The 26,243-nt window shown below is 44.9% G+C and overlaps 1 protein-coding gene across 2 annotated transcripts; it reads right to left on the minus strand.

The window, feature by feature from the left end:
• Window positions 1–869: 869 nt before the first annotated feature.
• BZW1 (basic leucine zipper and W2 domains 1) lies at window positions 870–25,999 on the minus strand. 2 transcript variants are annotated; one of them, XM_075829783.1, is made up of 12 exons: window positions 25,856–25,999; window positions 17,163–17,238; window positions 16,300–16,476; window positions 16,082–16,176; window positions 11,152–11,217; window positions 10,354–10,489; window positions 9,546–9,655; window positions 8,737–8,907; window positions 8,512–8,658; window positions 3,576–3,714; window positions 3,168–3,290; window positions 870–1,300 (listed from the first exon to the last, which is right to left on the minus strand). In XM_075829783.1, exons 2-12 carry the CDS (start codon window positions 17,224–17,226, stop codon window positions 1,269–1,271), a joined length of 1,260 nt encoding a protein of 419 aa, XP_075685898.1. In that variant the 5' UTR covers window positions 17,227–17,238; window positions 25,856–25,999; the 3' UTR covers window positions 870–1,268. The 2 variants fall into 2 exon arrangements, with proteins under 2 accessions (XP_075685898.1, XP_075685900.1); XM_075829785.1 differs by lacking the exons at window positions 16,082–16,176; window positions 17,163–17,238; window positions 25,856–25,999 and having other exon boundaries at window positions 16,285–16,470.
• Between the last annotated feature and the right edge of the window lie 244 nt (window positions 26,000–26,243).

A 26,243-nucleotide genomic window follows, 5' to 3' on the forward strand; every position in this document is an offset into this window, starting at 1 on the left:
TGAACGCCGCACATGGTATTCACTGTCCAGCGGTAGTCACTGTCCAGGGTGCTGAAAGAGTTACGGCCGATCAGTGCAGCCCCTGGACAGAGACTACCGCTGGACTACCGCTGGACAGTGAGTACCATGCGCGGCGCTCACAATATGGATTATTATTATTTCATTTAAAAAAAAAAAAAAAAATGATAAAAAAAGAAGTTACTTACCCAGAACTCCCTGCTTCCCCCTCAAGTCCGGCCTCCTGAGAGGATGTTTCAGACCACGTGACCGTTGCAGCCAATTACAGGCTGCAGCGTCATCCAGGGAGGTCGGACTGGATGTCAGAAGAGGGACACGTCACCAAGACAACAGCCGGGGTACGTATGAACTCATTTTTTTTGTTTCTATGGCTGCGTTCCAGCACTGATCAGCAGCCTCTTCTCTCTATCAGTGCTGATAGAGAGAAGGGGCTGCCTATTAGTGCAGTGCAATATCGGTCTCTAGGTGTACCTCTGCCCGCCCGGCCGTTGCTAGGCAACGGCTCCGTCACACACGGACGCCTTCAGTTTTTGACAGACCCATTGACTTGTATGGGTCGCACGGTCACGGAATCTCAGACAAAAGTAGGACATGCTTCACTTTTGTCGGAACAGGACCGTCAAAAAAAACTGAAGTGTGCATGGCCCCATTGAAATGAATTTGTCAGGATGCTAGCAGTCAAAAAACCGGCTAGCACCCTGAAGGAAAAAACAGAAATGGACATGAGGCCTAAGCGATCTGCAGTTAGTGAGAGTTCTGAAAAGCACCTATTAACATATCTGTTCGCCCATCACAAACTGGCACGTAAAAGAAAAAATATACCATCTTATGCAAATAAAAACCACGAAGAGTTGTTGGTTGTCGAATATGGCATTTAATTTGCAAATAGTTTCCATAACAAATATACCAAATCAGAGCAATTTTAAACTTTATTTTTAATAGAAAACCAGGGGATAAAACAAATGGTTAAATTTTGAAAGGCCTTAAATTACATTATTACAGTAGAAAATACAGGAGGTAGAGGGTAAAAAAAAAATTTGAGACAGATCTAGACATAGCAATGCTATTTAAAACATGGTTTGAGGAAAAAAATTAAATAATAAGTTGACTTTAAAAGGGAAAACAATAAATGAGTGATGAAAGCCCTTATATCATGCTTGATACAGGAGGTAGGATGCAATAACAACCAGAAAGACATAATTGAACATGAGAAGTTTTATCTACAGCTCCTGTGTTTGCTTACTGACAACTCAGTCACCCTCTTCATTTTCAGACTCTGATTCTGTAACAAAAATGAAGATTTAAAGCGTAACTAAACGTTCAATCAACTTTTTATTTTCTAGCAGCATGTGTAATATAAATATATTTTGTAATATACTAATGAATTTGGGCTCCTTTTTGTGTTATATGTGTTTTAAATGGCCACTCTGACCACATTTTATTTCTTGCATTTCTCCTGTTGCTAGCAGAAATCCGTACACCGTTTGACCGTATCAGTGTACGGATTCTGCTGCCTATGAGTACGGGTGGGTGGTGGCCCCATCCTGACGTCAGATGTGCACGCCACCATTGTGACGTCAGAAAGGTCTCTCTGCCTCTATACACTACACAGTTCTCTTTAGTGTAACCTGCAGCAGCAGAGCGCATGAAAGAGACTGGTCTCTGTGCCTGGATGATTCTCCCCCTTCCCTCCGGCAAAGTCTCAGGACATTGTAATCTGAGCTGCCAATTAGCATCAGATAAGACTAGGACTGCTCAGTCCATCCCCTCCCAGCACGTCCTGTCTTATCTTCCCTGAACTTGCCAGGGAAAGTGAAAAGAAAAACTCGGATTGCTTTCTTCTGGAGTGTGCAGAGATATTTCCATCTCTGTATACAATGTGTTCTGCTGTGCATAGCTCAGTGCACGCTCACAGTATTGTAGTGATCACCTCAGAGTTCACTGCCCATGAAAGATACAGACAAATCGTAACATCACACACAGTAAGACACGCCCCTAGCAACCAGCCAGAAGTTGCCATCAATCGCTCCAGCACCTCATGGGGTCAGTAGGATTACTTTTTTTTTCTAGGATCATTTTGTGATGCAGTTCATTATTGAATATATATTTACATACAAACGTTTGTACATTCCTGTCTGCATTTGTATGTTTTACTTCATTTTCTGACCCATGTAGATATGGTTTATCACTTGTCTTTCTTTTAGTGTGTCTGTGGACCTTTTTATATAGGTTTGGTTTTAGTATTCTCAATAAAGATTACATATATTTTGATACGTTACAATTGTGTTTTGCATTTCTTTTCGCCTTGGTTAGGTTATCCAGTTTGGATGCAGGCAAACATATACTAAACTTACTTTTTCTCAACCCTCCTAATAAAACTATCTTTTGATATATATTACTTGTATTTGGTGGGTGACCACTACTAGAATTGTCTTTTTAGTTATACATGTCCTAATGTTGGTTGATTACATCTGTATTTTGCTGGAACTATATTTGTTTCTTTGGTTTTACAGTGAAATTCTGCTGCTTCTCCGCAACAAAATGTGCACGCTGCAGAGTGGAAATTCTGCACCGCAGCCTAAATTCCGCACAGTTATTTTCTGCAACGTCTGAACTAAGTTACCTAGAAAGGTATAGAAACTAATGTAAAAAACGGCTGCTGCAGATTTCCACTGCGGACTGTCCGCAGCGGAATTCAACAGCAATTCCGCCATGTCTGAATGTGCCTTAAAGAGTCTGTCTAGCCCTGGCCTTTAGGGTTCATTCACATGTTGCAGTCAGAACCGCATGTGTTTTACTGCTACTTCATGCTTTTTAGACGTGGTTGCGTTTTATTTTTTACTGCATCGAAAAACGCACCAAATTGCATGCAGTTTCTCAATGCGGTTTTAACCGCACCACAATTGATCTAAAATAATTTTCAGCAAAGTGCCATATTACAACTCATTAGAGAGTGTTCATGGTTTTGACCAGATTAAAATAAATAGAAAATCCAGTCAAATTGACCTAGATATACATGTTGAGTAGACGTGAGATCACATTCCGAAAAATGTGATCTTAGATTGCTTCTTACTTGCAGAATTAAAAAATAAAATCAAAACAAAGACTAGACTTAACCCCTTTGGCACTGCACACAAAAACCGGCCTACCTTCTTCGGCGTTCTTGAGCCATTCAACAAATTTTTTCATCTGTTCCAGAAAGACACTTTTTCCTTTTGCAACATGTGCATCTTTGTACCACTTCAAAATGGGCTCTTCACTTAGAACTTCAGCTGAAAAGGAAGAGATTGAGAAGTTAACTCCCTTACCCATTTTTAAACTTCATATCAAAAGACAAAGCGGAAGGAAAATGTTCCTCTGGAATAGGGGTACTTCATGATTCACTAAACCCAAATAACTTAACTTTTCAAGAAACCTTAAAACAAAATTGTGAATTTAAACTGGATTTTGTCAGCATTGAACCCCCCTCCCCCTCCTGTAATAAATCATGGTGTAGAGTGGACTATTCTCTTCCCGGTGTACAAATACTTTTATTTATAATCAATTAAAGCACTTACCTTTGTAAAAAAGCACCACAATTTTCTGGAAAGATTTCATGAAGTGAATGTTGTCATAACAATACTCCTGAATTTTCAGCAGCAAAGTCAGTTCAGACTGACCTTGTGTAGTAAAGGCAGCAAGGAGAGGGCTGTATTGCTGGGGAACAAAAAAAAAAACACGAATGAGCTGTCGCTGTAGGTAGAAATACTTCATAACTTCTGCTCCTCAATAATCTGAACGGTTAACGGAATGCTAGTGGTCACATGACTGTCAGATTCAGATATCCTACAAGTGCTTTTTTTATGGACAAGTCTGTGGGCTATACCTTTTTTTTACTTTTAGACAGACAACTGCACGGATATAAGAAAAGTATGTGTGAGCAGAATTTTAAATACATTTAGATTATACATTTGTAGGATTGACAGATCTAATACATTGCACTACGGGGGATTGCGTGGTTCCTGGCTATTTAAAAGGGGTTGTGATATAAAACACATGTATCCCCTATCCAAAGGATAGGGGATACATGAGTGATCGCTGGGGGTCCGACCGCTGGAACCCCCAGCAATAAGGGGAATCCGAAAGTCACCACAGCACTACACGAGAAGCTTGGGCTTCCGGGAGTCTTCTGCGCATGCGTCAGCGGCTCCATTGATTTCTATGGAGCTGCTGAACAAATAAGCTGGACACAGAACCCAGAAGTCCAAGCTTCTTATATAGAGCTCGGTTACTTTCGGCCCCCTGTTCTCATCACTGGGGATCCCAGCTATCGGACCCCTGCGTTCACACAAGGGATACACATGTTTTATGGTAGACCCCTTTAACTAGTTAAATGCCACGGTCAGTAGCAACCGCAGCATTTACAGGGGTTTTTCCATGAAGGACATTTATGACATATCCACAGGATGTCAAATTTCAGATAGGTTAGGGTACCAGAGGTGGGACTTGCATCTATCTCTAGAATGGTGCCCCCTAAACCCTGTTCTAGCTTTTTGTGCTCTCCCGGCCACTTGGTTACATGTTGAGTTACTGAAACAGCGTAACTCGCTGAGCTATGCTGTTTCCGTAACTCCAATGGAACTGAATAGTAGTTACAGAAACAGAGTAGCTCGCACGCCACTTCTGTAATGGCCATTCATTACTATGGGAGTTACGGAAACAGAGTAGCTCAGCAAGTTACACTGTTTCAGTAACTCAACATGTAACCAAGTGGCCGCTGGTTAAAGTCCTAGGGGAACTAATAAAATGTGTAAAAAATAAATGTAAAAAAAAAAAAAAAAGATATATATATATATATATATATATATATATAAAAAAGCAGAGGATTGGAGCAGCACTGAACAAATGCCTGACTAGGCTGGTGCACAGCTTCAAAAATAAAGGAGTGACCTCTCCTTATGTGTTAGATATCCAAAAAAGAGAACGTGAAGCAGCACTCAAATAAAGTGAATTTATTCATCCAACATGGAACCACAACATTTCACCTCCTCTATGAAGGCATTTTCAAGTGAAAATGCCTTCATAGAGGAGGTGAAACGTTGTGGTTCCATGTTGGATGAATAAATTCACTTTATTTGAGTGCTGCTTCACGTTCTCTTTTTTGGATAGAGAGATATATATATATATGTTTTTTTTTCCCACTCCTAAAAATTTAAAGTAAAAAAAAAAAAAACATTTTCCTACAAGCACAAGGTAAAAAATAACTGGTATCCCTGTGGCCGTAAAACTCCGATCTATTACAATACACCCTTATTTAACTCACTGTGAACAGTGTAAAAAATGTAAAGCATAAGAATAGCTTTTTGTTCACCGTAGCGCTTAAATTAATATTTTTTTTAAATAAAAAAAAAAAGTGAGAAAAAAATATATAAAATAAAAAATTTATGGCACAACGTGGTGAAACAACATTTTTTAAACAAAATACTTTTCTTTGTAAAAGTAGTAAAATAGGAAATATTTTTTCCCTATTTTGTGGTCTAAAACCTGGGTGCGTCTTATAGTACGAAAAATACGGTAAGGCTCGAATAAGGTCAGGAAATAAAAATAAAAACCAGTTGTACAGGCCTGAAGGGAACATTTCTATTTCAAAAGGTGAACTATCAGGGCCCTAAAATAAGGTAACCAGGAGGGGTGGAGCCCAAAACATCTGCTGGAAGCAGCGGTGCCCATATTACACCAGGACACTTTCCCAGCAAAATTACCCAAACTGCAAAAGGTGCAGATTGTGGACCAAAAGGGGGATAAGAAACGACACCATTTATCAGTGCAACACCGGCCTGTGCATACAGGATTGCTTCACAGCATAACACACATCTATGGATTATTTTACCCCATTATACTACCACCATTATAATTGAATATTGCTGGTGTTTTCAAACAAAAAGAACCACTACCAAGCACAATCCACACTCCAAAAGCCAAATGGCGCTCCTTCCCTTCCGAGCCCTACACTCTGCCCAAACAGCTGTTTACTTCCACATATATGGAATCGCCATACCCGGGAGAACCCCTTTGACAATTTTGGGGTGTCTCTCTCCAGTGGTGCAAGCTGTGCACGACATATTTGCCACTGAAATGGCATATCTAGGGAAGAAAAAAAAAAAAAAAAAAAAAAAAAAGTTTTACTTTGCACCATCCACAGTGAATTAATTTATGGTGAAAATGCTCACTACACCCCTTAATAAATGCCATGGGGGGGGGGGGGGGGGGTGTCTTTCAAAATGGGGTCACTTCTCAGGGGTTTCTTTTACTACTTCACATCAGAGCCTCGAATTGTGAGCAGATACTTTGTAAATCACCAAATTAGACCTCCATTTCGTATGGTACTCTTTCATTCCTGAGCTTGGTCGAATGTCCAGGCAAAAGATTAGGGCCACATGTAGGGGTGTTTCAAAAACCGGGAAACAGAATAATTAGAGATCTGTCTTTTCACGGTGGCACAAGCTGGGCGTGGTACCATATTAGTACATCTATGGAAAAATTCCCATTTTCACTGCAACACTGAGTGCACACGAATTTCTGGAAAGCACCTGCAGGGTTAACATGCTCACTACATCCCTAGATGGTTTCCACTGTTTTGTTCCCACAGGAGCTTTGCAAAAGCAAGATGGTGTCCAGAAACTAATCCTGCAAAATCTGCGCTCCAAAAGCCAAATGGCACTACTCCTCTTCGGAGCCCTACTGTGTGCCCAAACAGCAGTTTATGACCACATGAGGTATTTTCGCACACTGCTTGTAGTTTCTAAAATGAGGTATTTTTTGGGGGCGTTTCCTTGTTTTGGCATCACAAGACCTCTTCAAACTGGACATGGCGCCTAAAATATAATGTAATAAAAAGGCGGCCCCAAAATCCACTAGGTGCTCCTTTGCTTCGGAGGCCGGTGCTTCGATCCATTAGCACACTAGGGCAACATCTGGAATATTTCTAAAAACTGCAGAATCTGGGCAATAAATATGGAGTTGCGTTTCTCTTGTAAAACCTTCTGTGTTACAGAAAAGTTAAATATGAATTTCTACAAAAATTTAATTTGTAAATTTCCCCCTCTACTTTGCTTTAATTCTTGTGACACGCCTAAAGGGTTAAGAAACGTTATAAATGCTGTTTTGAATACTATGACGGGTGCAGTTTTTAAAATGGGCGATTTATGGGGGTTTGTATTGTATGGGCCTCTCAAAGCCACTTCAAAAGTGAACTGGTCCCTGAAAAAAAAAAAAAAGCCTTTTGAAATCTTCTTGATAAGGTGAGAAATTTCTGCTAAAGGTCGAAGCCTTGTAACGTCCTGTAAAAATAAGAGGAAGTTCAAAAAACTACGCCAATCTGAAGTAGACATTTGGGTGGATGTTAATTAGCAAGTATTGTGTGTGGTATACAGCAGATACATTTAAAATTTTGAAAAAAGTGCTAATTTTGGTGTTATTTACAATACAACTACTGAATGAAGCGACCAAATTTTACCAGTAACATAGTACAATGTGTCGTGAGAAAACAAATCTCAGAATCGCTTGGATGGGTAAAAATAATCCCAATGTTATTACCACATAAAGTGGGATAGGCCAGATTTGAAAAAGAAGGCTTTGCCAGGAAGTGGCCACAGCGGGAAGGGGTTAAGGCTTGTAATTTCACAGAAACTAAACTGGACAAGAGAACTACAGTGCATGGCAAAGTTTAAATTGAACATTATACGATGTCAAACTATAGCATGGTTTACAGCAGAGATCCCGCTAAACTTTTTCTAACTCAAATATGACAGGTGGTGCAGAGTCACATGGTACTAAAAAGAGGGGAAAATTTTTAAAAAATTAAAGACATGATTCACAAGGATATTACCCTAGTACTCAGCGACAGTGATATGCTACAAAGCTTTAGACATGGCTGGTGCCACTTTGACTCCCTGCTTTAAAGAGGCTCTGTCACCAGATTATAAGTGCCCCATCTCCTACATAATCTGATCGGCGCTGTAATGTAGAGAACAGTGGTTTTTATTTTGAAAACGATAATTTTTGAGCAAGTCCTTAGCAAGTTAGATTTATGCTAATTTGTTTTAGACAACTGGGCGTGTTTTTACTTTTAACCAAGTGGGCGTTGTACAGAGAAGTGTATGACGCTGACCAATCAGCGTCATACACTGCTCATTGTTCCAGCCCAGCTTCTTTCACTGCACAATCACGCTGGGATGGAACAATGAGAAGTGTAGGACACTGATTGGTCACTGATTGGTCAGCCTCATACACTCCTCTGTACAACACCCAGTTGGTAAAAAGTAAAAACACGCCCAGTTGGTCATTAAGAACTAATTAGCATAAATCTAACATTGCTCATAACTTCCTCAAAAAATTATCGTTTTTCAAAATAAAAACCACTGCTGTTATCTACATTACAGCTTATGTAGGCGATATAAAGTACAGAGGAAATAGACTTAGTTATTGCATGATATGCTTGTTTCTAATTGTTACCTTCAAGTGTTTGATGGCTTGCTCTGTAACCAGCTCCTCCTTTTTATTCCATTCTACGCAGCTCATCACACTTGACCACAGGATTCCAATCACGGTTTGCTCGGAGATGTTGTTTTTCTTCATTTCTTCTTTTACATACATACTAATCTAAAAAGTAAAACTGTGTTACATTAGCTATACTGCGTGAACAGCCCTCAGCTGGAACATGCAAGACTCCTAGATTACCTCTTTAAGAGGCTCTCCTCGTGAAATCATCTCTTGTAGTTCTTTCTGAAGCTCCTTGCGAGCACCAATGGTTTGTTGATTCCTGACATATTCCGAAAGCTCCTTCAATCCTGCGTCAGTGAAGTATTTTGTGAAGTGTTCTAAACTCTGCTTGTTTGCAGGGAAAAGTTCCTGAAAATGAGAATGAATGGTAGAAATAATTTTTTCTATTCTCTAGAAACCGGCAATAAATACTATCTACAGATCTGTATATGGAGCCTTATGGTAATTTCTTGGCTTCCAATCTCCTGAAGTCTTGTTAGATCAGGAAAGACTATTTGCTTGCTTTTGGAATGGCTTTCCTGATCTCCGGACAGGATCAGATCAAATCCTCGGTAATAAATATACAGCTTATGCCATGAACTGCAATATGGCCTTAGCCCTTAGGCTTGGTTGCTCAAAACCAACAGAACATTTAACATGCAAGTTTCTCCCTCACATAGAGCATGCTGTATCAAGGATAGTACTTTCTCCTAGAAGCATTGTTGTTTTTAAGGGTAGAATACTGTAGGAAACTGATTAATTATGGGAACCCAAGTCAGTTGACGAGCCTCTGTCCACAAGGCATTAGCGTGCATTCACAGCTGTATTCTTGGTCCAAACGCCTCCATGTTTTCTCCTGTTTTCGAAAAGGAACATCTATGCAAAGTAGAAAATCCTCTGCTACTTTCCTCTAATAGACTTTATATTTGGTCCATTTACGTATTTCTATGGATTTGAACCAAGTTCTTTACAAATTATTTTATTTAAAAATATATATTTATAATTACCAGAAGCCTATTGTCCATGTTTACTTTACGAAGACTAGCAGCTACTGCATTGATATCTTTTTCATTGATCCACGATTTAAATAATTTTACTGCAAATGCTGCTGAAACACCTGTGAAAAAGCAGAAGTTATTTGCTGTAATATGTTTGGATGGATGCTGCATACTTCCATGTATGTTTATGGCTGGGTAGAAAGTTTTTTTTATCAAGAGTCGGTTTCTACATTAGAGCAAGTCACAAGAGCCCTACAGTCAACATTTGCATAGCGATTGCATTTACCGACCACAAGATTTATCAACTATGCATGTAACGTTACGTATACTAGACTCTAGGGAAACTAACCGCTACACAAAAGCAAAAAATATACACTTTATATATGATAGCTACTATCCAAGTGGTCTACTAATGTATTGCTTAAAGGGGTTGTCCGTGACGAGACAACTGATGACCTATCCACAGGATAGATCATCAGTATATGATCTGTGGGGGTCCGACACCCCACACCGATCAGCAGTTCAGTTTGCCTTCGGGGACCGGACGTCCGTGCCAGAAGCAGATGGCACCAGTCACAGAATAGCAGCCGAGCTAGAGTACTGCAGCTCTGCAGTGGTCAGAGCTACCTGCTTCAACTACTGCATACCCTTCAAAACATCCGGCGCCCGGAGCGGATTGGTGCGGGGTCCAGGTGTTGGACCCCCACCGATCATATACTGATGTTCTATCCTGTGGATAGGTAATCAGTTGTCCGGTCTTTAACAAGTATGCAACAATATTTAAAAAACAGGATTGGGCATTCTTGATATTTCCTACCTTCTTTAACCAAGTTCTCATTGTAAAGACTGTTGAGAATTGATGCAGACAGATTCCCGTTGGCCAGAAGTATACCAGTGAGCATGGCCAGCTTATTCCTCTCCGACTCTGAAAAACCTTTCAGAAACAGCAACAGCTACAAGATAAGAGGCAAACATTAAGGCCGGATTCACACGAGAGAGTGTTCGGTCCGTGATATACAGTCCATGTGTCGGCCGTATTTCCCGGACCGATCTCACTGCAGGGAGCCGGGCTCTCAGTATCAGTTATCTATGACACTAGGAGTCTCCGCCTCCCCATGGAACTACTACCCCATACTGAAAACGTGATGACAGTACGGGACAGTTGTCCCGCAGCGAGGCAGTGACATCTAGCATCATAGATAACTAGGATGCTAGGAGCCCGGCTCCCTGCAGTGTGTTCAGTCCAGGAAAGGCGACTGACTGACTCACGAATCCGGCCTAAGGGTCAAATAAAACACGCTACCACAAATCAACAACGGAGGTCAGCTTAAAAGGATGAGGGAAAAAGACGGTCTAAGGCTGCGTTCACATCTGCGTCAGGGCTCCGTTCCGATGGAAAAGGCAACGGAGTCCTGACACAGATGTGACCGTAACCTTATGGATCAAAAGTGGCTGTACTGCGCCCCCCACCCCCCAGTAACCAACCAGATTTTATTTTCTGAACTGCACTTGGAATAGAGTATTTAGCAGCATAAACTGACTCGTTGGGACGAAGCATTTTCTCCAAGACATTATTTGGGCCCCAATTATAGAAAATAAGCAAAACATTTCACACCTTCTTGACCTCATCTTCAAAGCCTTTTTCCAGGTATTTATAGCGCCTGATTAGCTTGTTAAAAACCTAAGAGCAAAGAAATAATAATAATTTAGAATTGCACTTCCAGAAACGTTACTTTGAGTGCGGCCAGTCCAGTGGGGGACAGACCGTGGGTATATGCTGTTGCCACTGGGAGGAGTGACAAAAAAAAAACAACACATGTTGGCACCTCCTACAGGCACGGAGCAAATTCAGTCTAGACTGAAGCAGAACACAAGGTAAACCCAATAGCAGAACTAGATAGGAAACAGTGTCCAACAGACAACCATATCAACTGCAGAAATCTAATGGGTGGGAGCAGCGTCCCCCACCGGACTGGATGAGAAAAGGATTAGTGCGCGCTAATAAAAATCTTCTTTTCTCGTAGTCTCATTGGGGGACACAAGCTGTGCACATCCGTAAGCAGTTCCCAAGAGAGGGAATGGACTAAAAAGGATGTGATCACCTACTCCACAGATGCCTGCAAAACATTGCGACCAGAGTAGTATCCACTGTAGAACTTGGTAAACATGTGCAGAGATGACCAGGTACAGGTAGCCAGCTTGCACATCTGAGGAACAGAAACCTTACTGCGCACAGCCCAGGAAGCACCAACTGTCCTAAGGTAATGAGCCGTAATCTGGTACGGATAATTTCCACCTCCCTTTAAGCCAGTATACCCCGCAAATAGTCAACTGAATCCATCAAGCTATAGAAGCCCGAGAGGCCACCAAGCCTATCCCTATTACCACAAACAAAGAATCAGAAGTGAGAGGCAGACCCGCAAGGCACAGACAACATCCAGATTGTGAAAAGAGAATTCCTTAGGATGGACTTGAGACGGGCAGAAGGATATGCTTGTTTAGTTGAAAGGAGGAGACCACAGTGTTAAATATGGTAGACAAGACAACGCTATCTGTTCAGAAAACCTCCATATAGGAGGTCACCGCCGCAAGAAACACCATCTTCCAGGTGAGGATACTTTATATATATTTAAAAAAAAACAAAAAAACAAAAAAAAAAAAACGACCTCCGTTTTGTTTTAACATATAAACTGAGCTGACTGCAGAGCGGTTACAACCAAAGTCAGATCCCAGGGTAGGAGTTGGGAGGGACGTGGAGAACTGTGTGAGCAACCAAAATCTTGGGAGAAAAATAAATAAATAATAAAAACGGAGGAAAATACCAATCCAGACCAGCATAGCCACGTCTTTCAAGTGTTACGGTAAATGCAGGCAGAAGGCTTCATAGCCTTCAATATTATGTGTATCACCCGCTCGGACAAGTCCAGTGGAACCTTCTGGATCAAGTTCATGTTCACAACCTATCCCAGCTGGAGAAAGTCCAGTGAAGAGCACTCTCCAGGGTCGACCCATTTGCCACTTCTGAAATCTGTAACCCCGTTGACCCCAGGATGTGCAGTTGAGGGAGCAGAGCTTCGCATACTCCAGAATCTGTGGCCATTGCTGCAGAACACAATTTCCTTCCTTGGTGCTTTAGATGGACAGTGTCTCAGCAGTAGCCTCTCTGAACTCAGCAGCTGGACTGAAGAGTCATCCAATTTAGCAGACAGGAATATCGTTCTCATTTCTAGGAGGCTGATGGAAACAGAGTCCTGGTGGGACCACACCACCCCCAACCCCAGAGACTCGCATCTGTAGATAGGACCTGCCAGCGGAGGAGAAAGGAGCAGCTCAGAGGGATGGATATAGAGGAGAGCCTGAATTGAGGAACCATCATACGGTCAGGGGGAAGTCCGATATGTTGGTTCAAGGATTTCAGAGAGCGGTTCCACAAGGGGAGGATTGTCTTTAAAGCAGACTACGATGAAACTGGGCAAACTGAATGGCTATAAAAAAACAAAAATATAAAAACAAAGCCACTGTAGTGCCCAGGACATTCATGTAGAATCAGAGGCGGGAGCCCCCTCCACACATACCCTACTGCAGGTGGAGCACAGAAAACCCATGGGGCCGTTAGCAGGGTGAATATGAGTGCCACAAACGGATAATAGGGAGGGGAAACCGCAGGAAGCAGAGATGGAAAGGGGTAATTGGAGAGGTGAAGGTATGCGTCCTTTATGTTCACAAAAGAGAAAATCCCCCTGATCCATGAAGGTTGCGACCAAGTGAAGGGACTTAATGCAGAAATGACAAACCTTGACATAGGCATTCAAACATTTGTGGTCCAGGATAGGGCGTGCCAGCCTGTCATTTTCAAGAATGACAAATTGGAGTGAAGTCCTCGAAATTCCTGGTCTCACCAATCTATAGGGAACTTAAGGGGATTAATGGAGTTATTTGTTTTGAGAGACATTTAAAAGGAGGGTCGAGAAAGAAATATGAGGGCCAACGAATGGTGTGGTTGGAGACGGCAGACTTACCTGATGCAGATCTTCAAGATCTATATCATTCAATGCAAGATTCTGTTTGACTGTATAACTATAGATTTCGCTGTAAATTAATATAAACATTTGAAGTCTTTCCTCCCTGTGCATGGTTCTTTAGGGGGTTGGTATGCATGGTGCTCCTTGGATGTTAGGGAAAGTGGGAGGGGAGGGAGAGGGTATGTAACTTATCGTAAAGTATTGTCTGTATGTATAATGGCGTGTCTTTTTGCTGGAAAAATTCATAAAATTTGATTTAAAAAAATAAAAAAAATAAAGAAGAAGTCCTCAAAATTCCTGATCATTAGGGACAGGGGTGATTACTCTGACTCAAGAGTAAGTTTATCGCCTGAAAAAAGGCAGTTGCCCTGGCAAGCAACAGAGGAGGCATGGACAGGAAGAATCTGTTGGGTGGTAGGCTTACAAAGCATCTTTTTCCTGAGGCGACAACTACACGCAGAGATCTGATAGAGCCACACATCCTTGAAGTGCAGAAGCCTGAACTAATCTAACCTTCTCTGGGTTCTGTGTCCTGAGGATGGGGGGGGGGGGGGGTGCCAAGAGGGACAAGGGAGGAGGGCTTGTTCAGAGTCCTGGTGGACTGAGGAATCTGCGAAAGGGACAAAAACTGACTGTTTCCTGGAAGCTATGGCACAATCGACCTTGGTGCCAGAGCAGTGAGCGCTCTTTCCACCTGTGACTTCCAAAAATTATCTCATCCAGGCAGGTCTCAGAGGTGGGAACCCGTGAAGGGAAGAGTTGTCAAGGACTGCTTGGCAACAGTGTCGGTGGACCAGTATTCAAGCTAAGCAGTTCTTTGGATGGCAACCATGGAACCGGAGGCAAGGGCCACAAGGCATCTTGCATCCAGTGAGGCTTTGCAGATATTTGGTGGCACAAGACAGCTAATGAGAGGTTCACTAATTCTTCAGTGGGTGCCCCAGAGAGAATACTGTGACGGAGTTGGCAAACCCATTAGGTGGAGACGCTTACTACTGCTTGGTTCAGCTGAGTCGGTCTCAAAGACAGACCAGTAGTTTCAAAGGAGGACATAAAAGGACTCTATGCCACGGTTCACAGGATCCCAGCAAGGGACTACTTCTGCCAAAGGAATAGTAGTAGTCTTGGCTAGGAGAGACAGAAGGGCCTACCGATGGCAATTTTGTCCAATTGTAGGATATTTTTTTCCCAGAAAAGAATACAAGATTCAAAACGTGCGGTCTGGGAAAACTCCTTGTTAGGATGTTTCCATTCCCTTGAGACTGCCTCTGAGTGAGAGGGAAAAGACTCGAGACCGTCTGGGACAGCAATAGGATATCGCAGCTGAGGGAGACTGTTCCGTGTCAGTGACTTGTAAGGTGTCCCAGACTGCGGTGATAAGACTGTCCACTTTAGATGACAGTTTAAAAGATTGCTCCTCATCCATTTCAGAGTTGGAATATGAAACTTCTTCTTTGGACAAAATCGGCCTAAAAAGGAGGGAGCAGCAGGGGGGGGGAAGAGACCAAGATAGGATATCAATATCAGGTAAAAACAGGCAGATATAACCCATTTTTGGGCCTGCCACTTGAGGAAGACTGATGCTAGAATTGGAGGCCGGCATGTAACATCCAAAAGAGTAAGTCATCCACATGAAATCTTTTGGAATAAGTGGAGCAAACAAACATAGCGAGTTACAAAGGTTGAGTATTCGCCTCGTGTTTCCGATACGGCAGTAGAGGGTTCTGCCTCCTACCGACACAAAGTTAAATATATAGCAGTTATTTTACCGCTCAGACGGTCATATAGAAGAGTCTGATATGTATCGAAGGGTACAAAATCCCCCAGCCTATATGCAAGAAGGCAAATCCTTAGTCCAAATAGTGTGCTTTTTCTTCAACTTGTAGTTCCACACAGGGATCTATGGATTATGCAATGTTTTAAACCTTTTCCCTTTTTTGTGGGATGGAATAAAAAGCATGAAGTGAACTAGTCCAAGAAGTGTTGCACTATTTGTTCCCTTATTCCTTCTTTGGAGATATAGTGTGGTGTTCGACTGGGCTTAGCTGGACCATAGCATCTCTACATCCGTGTGGAACGAACGGTTGAAGAAAAATCCAAAAAGCACCCGATTTTAAGGATTAGCCTTCTAGCATATTGGCTGGGGTATGTTGTACCCTTCGAAGATACGTAGACTGGAACGGTCTTCTATATGACAGAGCGGTAAAATAACGGCTATATTTTATTTGTATCTGGGTGTTGAGGATTTCACCTGGTCTAATTTTGCAAGCTCCGGTCAAAATAACATTGAGTGAAGAGCCAGGGATTATCTAATATTTTGTTTCGACACAAAGATAAGACTGAATTAGCTCAGTGCCCATAGGAGGGGCCAACACTTCATGTCACGCGTCCCAGTGGCAGCAGCAAGTGCCCATGGTCTGTGTCCCCAATGAGACAAGCAAGAAACAGAGAATTATAGGTCTAAAAAAAAAAAAAAAAAAAAAAAAAAAAAAAAAAAAAAAGATGAAACACATGTACACATACCTGAGCAAATGCTTGCATGGTCTCTAGATCTTCCTGTGCAGAAAACACACAGACATTGGTACGGATCACGTCATCTGCCAAAGTGCCACCCGGTGCTAAAAAGAACCATATACGATGGTTATTCCTGAAATGCTATACGCCAGACTATACTAGCGGTTATGTTGCTAATTCCATGTAAAACGATATACTGTGAAGATAAATACGCCAGGATTACATACCCAGCATCCCACCAGCCACGAGGATGTCAAAGAGTGTTTCTGCATAGCGACGGTAGTCAAGCTTTGCTCCTGAAGCATCAAGAAACTTTGCTACTGCTTCCAAATCGTTGCCAGTTTCGTCTAAGCCTTGAATAATGCAGTCTTGAAATTGAGTAGGGTCAAACCTCTCCTTTTCATCTATAGAGGAAAACAAATATATTTGAAACATGAACCATAAAAGATTTATATGCTGTTCAAGGGTGCCCACACGTAGCAGATTTTCCACAGAAATTCTGCAGCAAAATCCGCACGTGTTACGTGCAGATTCAAAGCGGATTTCACCCCTTCTAAATTGAAAAGTGTGAAGTCAGCTCTGAACATCTGGATAAGAATTCTTCAAGTTTCATCCACACAGCTGGTACGGTTATCTGCATGTGCAAATCCACAGCATTTCAGTCCTGTGTGCAAAGGGCCTTACAGATCAGGCCCGTGTCTGAACTTTCCATAACAGAAAAGTAGCCGGTACAATTTACATTTTGGATAGGGAGGGAAGCAATTGTATAAAGCGTCTATCAGCACAAAGTGATCTGTAGTCATCACCAGGAACTCATGCAATTAAGGGACATATTTAAGCTGGCAAAACACATTGATGGAGAATCCTTTTTAATAATTTAAGTTATTGATCTATCATAAATATCAGTCATCAGAAAGGGTCACCCATGAAAGCCAAATTCTACCCTATAACATTAACCAGCGGAAAGGAGGTGAAAGATGTGGAGACGTAAAAGAGTAAACTATAAAGTGATACGGTTGCGTACAATGCCCCAGTCATGCATGTCCGCCCACGTAAAAGGTGCTCACCTATTAAAAGTAAAATACATTACCTCTTTTTCGGGTCTTAAAACGCTGGCCGGATAGCGTTGGCTTTTGTTGCTTTTGATTATTCATAAAAAAGATGCCCTGTGAAAGTGAAACTTAGATTAGCTTAAAATGAAAGCTTAGCAGTGAGAAGTATAAAGCCCCGCTCACAATGTTTTTTTTCTTCAATCAGTGGTATACGTTGGGAGGAGTCCCGGCGTACACCTCCGACATCCCACTGTATAGAAAAATATCACATTATTTATCCCACAAGTAGACGGCGTAATTTAAAAAAATAAAAATAAACAGCGGTAGTCTTGGGAACACTCCTTTAATTTCAAGAGGTGGGTATCATCTGGCCTGTACATAGGGATGATACCAGTAAGAACTACAGCTTGTTGCTTAAAAAATAAAAAAAAAGCCCCCACACAGCTGTAAATGTATTTATTTTTTCTTTGACTGCTGTGTAGGGGCTTGTTTTTTTGAGTGATAGGCTGTCGTTTTTAATGGTAGCATCTCTGGGTGCATGTGTGGGGTTTCCCCTCCCCTTCTTCATCTCTTGGAAGGTAACGATGCAAAATGATGGCCCAGACTATTTTTTACGTCCACGGGTTTTTGGCCCCAAAATCACACATCTTTTGCTATACCCCAAAGCCAAAGATTAGGGAATACTGGAGCGCAAATAATTTGTACAATACGCTGGTTTACCATATAGCCAGCCACATCCCATGGTACAAAAAGATGGCTGTACAGATGGCATTGTAGAACACATACGTGTTATCCCTATGTACAGGCCAGATGATAACCACCTCTTGGAATTAAATATTTGTGTACCAGGAAGGGGGGGGGGGGGGTCCCAAGCTCATCTGCCCCATTAAGTTCTCTCTGCTGGAAGCCAGGCAGCCGATATTGTTCAGCAAAGTTCCCCAACTGCAAACAAGGGAATGGAGCACAAAAGGTTCAGAGTGTTCCAGAAAGGGGATCAGGAAGGACACCATTTATCAGAGCAGCACCTGCACCGAAAACCCGGCCTGTGCATAAAGGATTGCGTCAGAGCAGTGGTCGCATTACATAATTTCCAGACGGGTAAAAATTCTCCTCTTAGCATTTTTGAGGAGTATTTTTAGCCAAGGAGTATATAATTTGCGGTAGCGCAATTAAATAGTAAGTAGGCTGAAAACAAATTAGTTCAGTGTGTGGGGTGCGGTTGGTGTGTGTACTTCCTGCTGGTAACGCTACGGCAGATAAGGCCTTGTTCACATCTGCGTCTTTCTTTCTGTTCTGCTCCATCAGAGAAGCAGAACTAAAAAAACAAAACAAAAAGCACCGTTTCCGTTGTACAACAGACACCACCATTAACATCCAATGGTACCCATGGACTTTAATGGGTTCTATCGGGGCGCCAGTGGTTTTACCGGAAAAAAAAGGACTTTTTTTTTCTCCCACCTGGCTCTTTGAAGGAGGCCCCTAATGAAGCCTCCAAAGCAAATGTGAACCGGGCCTAATAGTCTGACCATTGTTTACAATAAATGCTGTACACAGTGGCGTAGCTATAGGGGTCGCAGTTGCGACCGGGTCCCTAAGCCTGGGGGGCCACGGGCCCCCGTCGCCATACAGCAAGCTTCCTAAATAAATCTTCTGTGCCGTGAAGCCGCAACTTCCTGGTTACTACGGTCACATGGTACACTTAGTGTACCATGTGACCGTGTTCTCACGTGACACATCTTCCAGACAGTGGAGTGGAAGAGTCGGTTCGGAGGACTCCAGGTAAGCGGCAGTCTGTAATGTGTGGTGTTGTGATGTAATGCGCTGTGATGTAATGCGCCGTTTGCGGTGGAGAGAGGGGGGGGGGCGTTAAATCACAGCCCCCCCCCCCTCCTTTCTCCACCGCAAACTGCACAATCCAACACAATACAGTATAGTACACATGACTGTATGAGAGCGGGGCTGCGGCTGTGTAATACAGCCATTGCCCCACTCCTGACACGTGCGCGCCGTCAGGATGATCTGCGGCACTGAAGACAGAACATGGCGGGCGCACTACAAAACACCCCCATGTGCTGTCCTCAATGCCTGAACCGCCGCTCATTAGTGCAGCGCCGACCGCATCACCTCATACTGACCGCGCGTGCACTTACTGTCAGGAGCGGGGCAATGGCTATTACACAGGGGAGATCAGAGAAACCTCTCATCTCTACCGCTATTCTCCGGAATGCTGCGATCAAAGCTGACTGCAGCATTCAGGGGAAAATGAGAAGGGGGGATGCTGCTGGATCGCGTCACAGGAAATTCCTGTGACGCGATTGAGGGACATACCATATATGGGCAGACAGCCCAGGATCCATTGAAGGACCCCAGTGCTGTCTGACCATATTTCCTGTTAGGGCATACTTGGGTATGTCCTAACAACTGCCTGTGTACTATCTGTACACAGGCTAATGTACTGTAATATAGATATATGCCAGTACATTAAAGTTTAAAAAAATGAAGTAAAAACAAAGTAAAAAATTAAAAAAAAAATAATACACATACGCCTTTTTTACAATGAACATTAAAATAAGTCTCAATACATAAAAAATACACAATCGGTATTGGCGCGGCCGTAATAACCTGCACAACTATTTTTTTGCATCATTTATGATGTGTACGCTGTAAAAAATAAAATAAAAACTGCTTTCTATCACTTATTGTGGGGCACGAGGTGCGATGATGAATTTAACCTCCATGTGCCTCACATTAAGGGCTCATTCTTTTGCGCACGCAAAAACCGCTGCGTTTTGCGTGCGCAAAAGGCACTTAACAGCTCCGTGTGTCAGCCCTGTATGATGCGCGGCTGCGTGCTTTTCGCGCAGCCGCCATCATGATGACACTCCGTTTGATGCAGATGCTGCCACACACACAGCCCCCGCAGATGCTGCTGCCACACACACACAGCCCCCGCAGATGCTGCCACACACACACAGCCCCCGCAGATGCTGCCACACACACACAGCCCCCGCAGATGCTGCCACACACACACAGCCCCCGCAGATGCTGCCACACACACACAGCCCCCGCAGATGCTGCCACATACACACACACACGCACAGCCCCCGCAGATGCTGCCACACACATACCCCGCAGATGCTGCCACACACACACACAGAGCCCCCGCAGATGCTGCCACATACACACACAGAGCCCCCGCAGATGCTGCCACACACACACACAGCCCCCGCAGATGCTGCCACACACACACACAGCCCCCGCAGATGCTGCCACACACACACACAGCCCCCGCAGATGCTGCCACATACACACACACACAGCCCCCGCAGATGCTGCCACATACATACACACACACACAGCCCCCGCAGATGCTGCCACATACATACACACACACACAGCCCCCGCAGATGCTGCCACACACACACACAGCCCCCGCAGATGCTGCCACATACACACACACACAGCCCCCGCAGATGCTGCCACACACACACACACACACAGCCCCAGCAGATGCTGCCACACACACACACACACACACACACACAGCCCCCGCAGATGCTGCCACACACACACACACAGCCCCCGCAGATGCTGCCACACACACACACAGCCCCCGCAGATGCTGCCACACACACACACAGCCCCCGCAGATGCTGCCACACACACACACACAGCCCCGGCAGATGCTGCCACACACACACACAGCCCCGGCAGATGCTGCCACACACACACACAGCCCCCGCAGATGCTGCCACACACACACACACACACACACACACACAGCCCCCGCAGATGCTGCCACACACACACACACACACAGCCCCCGCAGATGCTGCCACACACAGCCCCCGCAGATGCTGCCACACACAGCCCCCGCAGATGCTGCCACACACAGCCCCCGCAGATGCTGCCACACACAGCCCCCGCAGATGCTGCCACACACAGCCCCCGCAGATGCTGCCACACACAGCCCCCGCAGATGCTGCCACACACAGCCCCCGCAGATGCTGCCACACACACACACACACACACACACAGCCCCCGCAGATGCTGCCACACACACACACACACACACACACAGCCCCCGCAGATGCTGCCACACACACACACACAGCCCCCGCAGATGCTGCCCCACACACACACACACAGCCCCCGCAGATGCTGCCACACACACACACACACAGCCCCCGCAGATGCTGCCACACACACACACACAGCCCCCGCAGATGCTGCCACACACACACACACAGCCCCCGCAGATGCTGCCACACACACACACACACAGCCCCCGCAGATGCTGCCACACACACACACAGCCCCCGCAGATGCTGCCACACACACAGCCCCCGCAGATGCTGCCACACACACACACAGCCCCCGCAGATGCTGCCACACACACACACACAGCCCCCGCAGATGCTGCCACACACACACACAGCCCCAGCAGATGCTGCCACACACACACACAGCCCCAGCAGATGCTGCCACACACACACACAGCCCCAGCAGATGCTGCCACACACACACACACACACACACACAGCGACGTCAGGGGACCCTCCTGGACCGGAATGGGATATCAGGGGCAACCACGGTGCAGAGCACTAGTAAAGGATCTTCACCGGAACTCTGGGGAAGCCACTGACATCAGTGTCCATATATGGACAGTGATGTCAGGGGCTTGCCCACAGCTTGAGTGCCGGAGCAGAGATTCCAGCTCTGCTCCTGACATCACTGTCCGTATATGGACATGGATGTCAGGGGCAACCCTAGAGCTTGCGTCCCGGGCAGAGCGCTAGTAGGATCTTCCTGGGACTCCAGCTGTGCTCCTGACATCACTGGGACTCCTGCTCTGGGGAAGACCCTGACATCACTGCCGATGTCTGGACAGCAATGTCAGGGTATTCCACAGAGTCCCGGAGCAGAGCCGATACTAGCGCCCTGACGGGACTCTGCTCTGGGGAAGACCCTGACAATGTCCATATGTGGACAGCGATGTCAGGGAATTCGAGTCCCGGAGCAGAGCCTGTACTAGCAGCTCTGTGTCCCGCGGGCCGCAGATGACAGCCCAAGGGGCCGCATGCGGCCCACGTGCTTGAGACCCCTGAACTAAACTGACAGAGTACACCTGTCAGGGGCCCTTGTCATTACCCTTTTCCCAGGGTGTACAGCACTCACCAGCAGCATTTCTCATCCATCCACTTGTCACCTCAGTCCTCCCTCAGCAGAGAGTGTGTTGATAGAGCACTGTCCCCTGCCAGAGTCATTGCAGGACTGCCGGCCGTCTCCTAACGACGTTGCACAGGCGCAATCATACAACCGCCATCATTAGGAGCCGCCGGGCAGTCCCGCATTGGTCGCTCAGTACAAGAGTGCAAAAAAAGGTTCTATGAACCGCTTCTCATACCCCTCATACTGCACCACCAGCGCTATCTTCCCACCCAAAATGAATTCAGTCTCATGCATAAGAATAGGCATGGGACAGACTTCAAAGCTTTCGGGAGCCTCTTTAGGCATCAATGCCTGTAGAGGCTTTATTGGGATCTCTGCTGCAAAGTGTATCACACATCCATTGATTATTAAAGGGAACCTGGAAAATGAAGTCCAATCTGAAGCCAGCACGTAAGGGTATGTTCACACGGCGGGGGTCCGTAACGGCTGAAATTACGGGGATGTTTCAGCCTGAAAACATCCCCGTAATTTCAGCCGTACCGGCATGTGCAGGCGCTTGAACGCCGCGTCAATTACGGCCGTAATTAGCGCTGCTATTCATTGGAGTCAATGAATAGCGGCTCCAATTACGGCCAAAGAAGTGACAGGTCACTTCTTTGACGCGGGCGTCTATTTACGCGCCGTCATTTGACAGCGGCGCGTAAATATACGCCTCGTGTGAACAGACAAACGTCTGCCCATTGCTTTCAATGGGCAGATGTTTGTCAGCGCTATTGAGGCGCTATTTTCGGGCGTAATTCGGGACAAAATCGCCCGATTTACGTCCGTAAATAGGCCGTGTGAACATACCCTTAGAGAGCAGGAGGAGCGGAGCAGACTGAAATATATTTTAGTGAGAAAAACTTCAGTATAACTTGCCATTGATCTATACCTCTGCTGAATCTGAGCTTAGGAGAGTCCAGTGGGAGGTCCTACACAATGGCGGACAGCGATCTCTGTACGTATATATACTTATATAGGGAAGACTGTCAATCACAAAGTAGGCCCACCCACTGGACTTCTAAACTCAGATTGAGGCCTCATGCACACGACCGTAAAAACTCCCGTTATTACGGGTCGTAATTACGACCCGTAATAACGGGCTCATAGACTTCTATTGGCGACGGGTGCCTTCCCGTTTTCTCACGGGAAGGTGCCCGTGCCGTTGAAAAAGATAGAACATGTCCTATTTCAGGCCGTAATAACGGCACGGACAGTCCATAGAAGTCTATGGAGGTCTCGTAATGACGGGTGGCTACATGTGTGCACCCGTCATTACGGCAGCGTTGCTAAGCGACGTCAGTAAATAGTCACTGTCCAGGGAGCTGAAAGAGTTAACTGATCGGCAGTAACTCTTTCAGCACCCTGGACAGTGACTACCGATCAGTGTAAACCTGTAAAAAATAAAAATAAAAGACGTTCATACTTACCGACAACTTCCTGCTTCCTCCAGTCCGGTCTCCCGCCCGTTGCCTTGGTGACGCGTCCCTCTCGACATCCGGCCCGACGTCCTGGATGACGTTTCAGGCCATGTGACCGCTGCAGCCAATCACAGATCAATCACAGGCTGCAGCGGTCACATGGACTGCCGCGTCATCCAGGGATGTCGGGCTGGATGTGAAGAGAGGGACGCGTCACCAAGACAACGGCCGGGTAAGTATGAATTTCTTTAACTTTTATTACAGAAAAGGCTGTCCCTTCTCTCTATCCTGCACTGATAGAGAGAAGGGGCTGCCGATTAGTGCAGCGCTATTTTGCCGCCAAAAACGTGCCCGTAAATACGGGTGGAATACGGGTGACACCGGACCCATATTTACGGGCACGGGTTCGTAAATACTGGTGCAAAACGGGTGGAATACGTGTGACACCGGACCCGTATTTACGCCAGTATTTACGGGTGGGGAAAAATACGGTCGTGTGCATGAGGCCTGAGACGGTATATCAATGGCAAGTTATGCTGAATCTTTCAATCCGCTCCTCCTGCTCTTTAATTTGAATTTACAATGTGACAGGTTCCCTTTAACTGTATTATTCCACACTTCTATACTCCTCACAGATTACATGTTCCCCCACATTATAAATTGAAGTAACAGTAAAGCACCAAACAAAACTACCAAGCAAAATCTGCGCCGCAAAAGCCAAATGGCGGTCCATCCGAGCCTGACAACGTATGGGGTATTACCGCACTCGGGAGAACCTGCTTAACTATTTATGGGGTGTGCGTCTCCAGTGGAACTAGATGGTCACGAGATATTTAGCACTGAAAAGGCATACGTGGGGGAAAATTACTATCCGTAGCGTGGCAGGGACTCCTAGTGTCGTACAGAACTATGCTAGGAGCCCGGTATTTGGTATTGCTGTAAACGTATCGACCCTGAATGCCAAAAATGAAGCGCAAAAAAACAATGGCGGACTCTTCATTTCCTACCCCACAGATAACTTTTTCCCCCCATTTCCCAGTACATTATTCAGTAAACGGTGCCATAAAAAAAACGACACAGTTCACCCCACAGAAATCAAGCCCTCATAGGACTAGATCAACGGGAATATAATATATATATATATATTAAAAAAAAAAAAAAAGGCTTTTGGAACGTGGGGAGGAAAAAAAAGGCTGAAACATGGCTGCGGCAGGGAGGGTTTAATGTATGTAGTAAAATGAAACCAAACGTTGCATCAATTTAGAGATGCAGCTTCTATGTATCCACTATACATAGAAGCTGAAAATCGTCGCTGTCAGCAGAATCAGTCACTGTGCTGGACTGACAGCAGCTCCTACCTGCCTCTTGACAGCTTGATCAACTTAGATGTGTTCGGTATTAGGATCAGTTCACACTGAGGTTTTTGGCACCGATTTTGATGAAGAAACCACATGGGAATCAGTGCCAAAAATAGCCCAAATCACACCCCATTGATTTCAATTGGAGGCAGAGGTGTATTTTTTTTTTACCGTGCAGCTTTTGGCTGCTTGCAGAAAAAAAAAAAAAAAGGGGGCATGCTATTTCTGCAACCAGTTTGCACCTCTGACTGCCCATTAGGCAAAAAAATCTGCAGCACTTATTCAAAGCGTTCCCCCCCCCCCAGAGTTTTGCATACTACACCAGTTCCATAGCCTTTAAAATGGGTAAATGGGCATATAAGTGCCCACTTAACCACCATTAGTGAACTGCTGACTTGTGGGCTATTCTGTGGACCTTGCCACAAAAACTGCCACCATCAGTATTTCCAGGGAGAGGCTCAATGTGAACAGAAACATTTGGAAGCCAAGGAGGAGTCACAAGATCGTAGTACCGAGAAGAGCAATAATCACCTCAACAGGCCGGAGTATATCAACCCGGCCAACCACGTATCTTTTAGTAGAAATAAAGAACGACAAACAAGGAAACAAAACCAGAAATCCAATACATTAATACGGGACGTGAAGCAGGGCCTTCCAACCACTAGTCATACAGGGCCGGGCCTAGACGAAGCGCACCTACAGCATTGAGACACACAAGGTCCCAACAACTACATAGCTCACCGAATGTAAGGCAGGCAGGAAACGGGCCAAAGACGAGGCGGGCGGTTACGGAGAACAAACAACGGAGACCTCGTCCGAAAAATTCCCCTGTGCTTCTCGACGACCAGGAGAAAGAGAGAGGCCGGAGAACGTCACGGTGACCTCACTGAGGGCGGGGAAAGGGGAGGATAATACCATAACACTTCAACATGTGGGGGAGCATAAGGTTTTATCCTTTAATAGGAAAGTAAACGTTTGGGGCACAGGCGAAATATAATCTGTACACACGTTTCATATAAAAACCTCTTCTTAATATTGCCTGTAATGATAACCGCTATGATTTTTAATAAAAATTATAGATATATTGTCGCTAGGCTTCCCCTATCCGTAAGGCACCTATAGCTGCCGA

Source organism: Rhinoderma darwinii, chromosome 6 (assembly GCF_050947455.1).
Source record: "Rhinoderma darwinii isolate aRhiDar2 chromosome 6, aRhiDar2.hap1, whole genome shotgun sequence".
Classification (NCBI taxonomy): Eukaryota; Metazoa; Chordata; class Amphibia; order Anura; family Rhinodermatidae; genus Rhinoderma; species Rhinoderma darwinii.

Bases quoted from the DNA above. Each gene is read 5' to 3' on its own strand.
- BZW1 (XM_075829783.1), bottom strand. From the start codon at position 17,226: ATGAATAATCAAAAGCAACAAAAGCCAACGCTATCCGGCCAGCGTTTT. The intron at 16,177-16,299 runs GTATGTAATCCT...GGTTCTTTTTAG, and splicing joins CGTGGCTGGTGGGATGCTGG to CACCGGGTGGCACTTTGGCA. The intron at 11,218-16,081 runs GTATGTGTACAT...CTTTGCTCTTAG, and splicing joins CCATGCAAGCATTTGCTCAG to GTTTTTAACAAGCTAATCAG.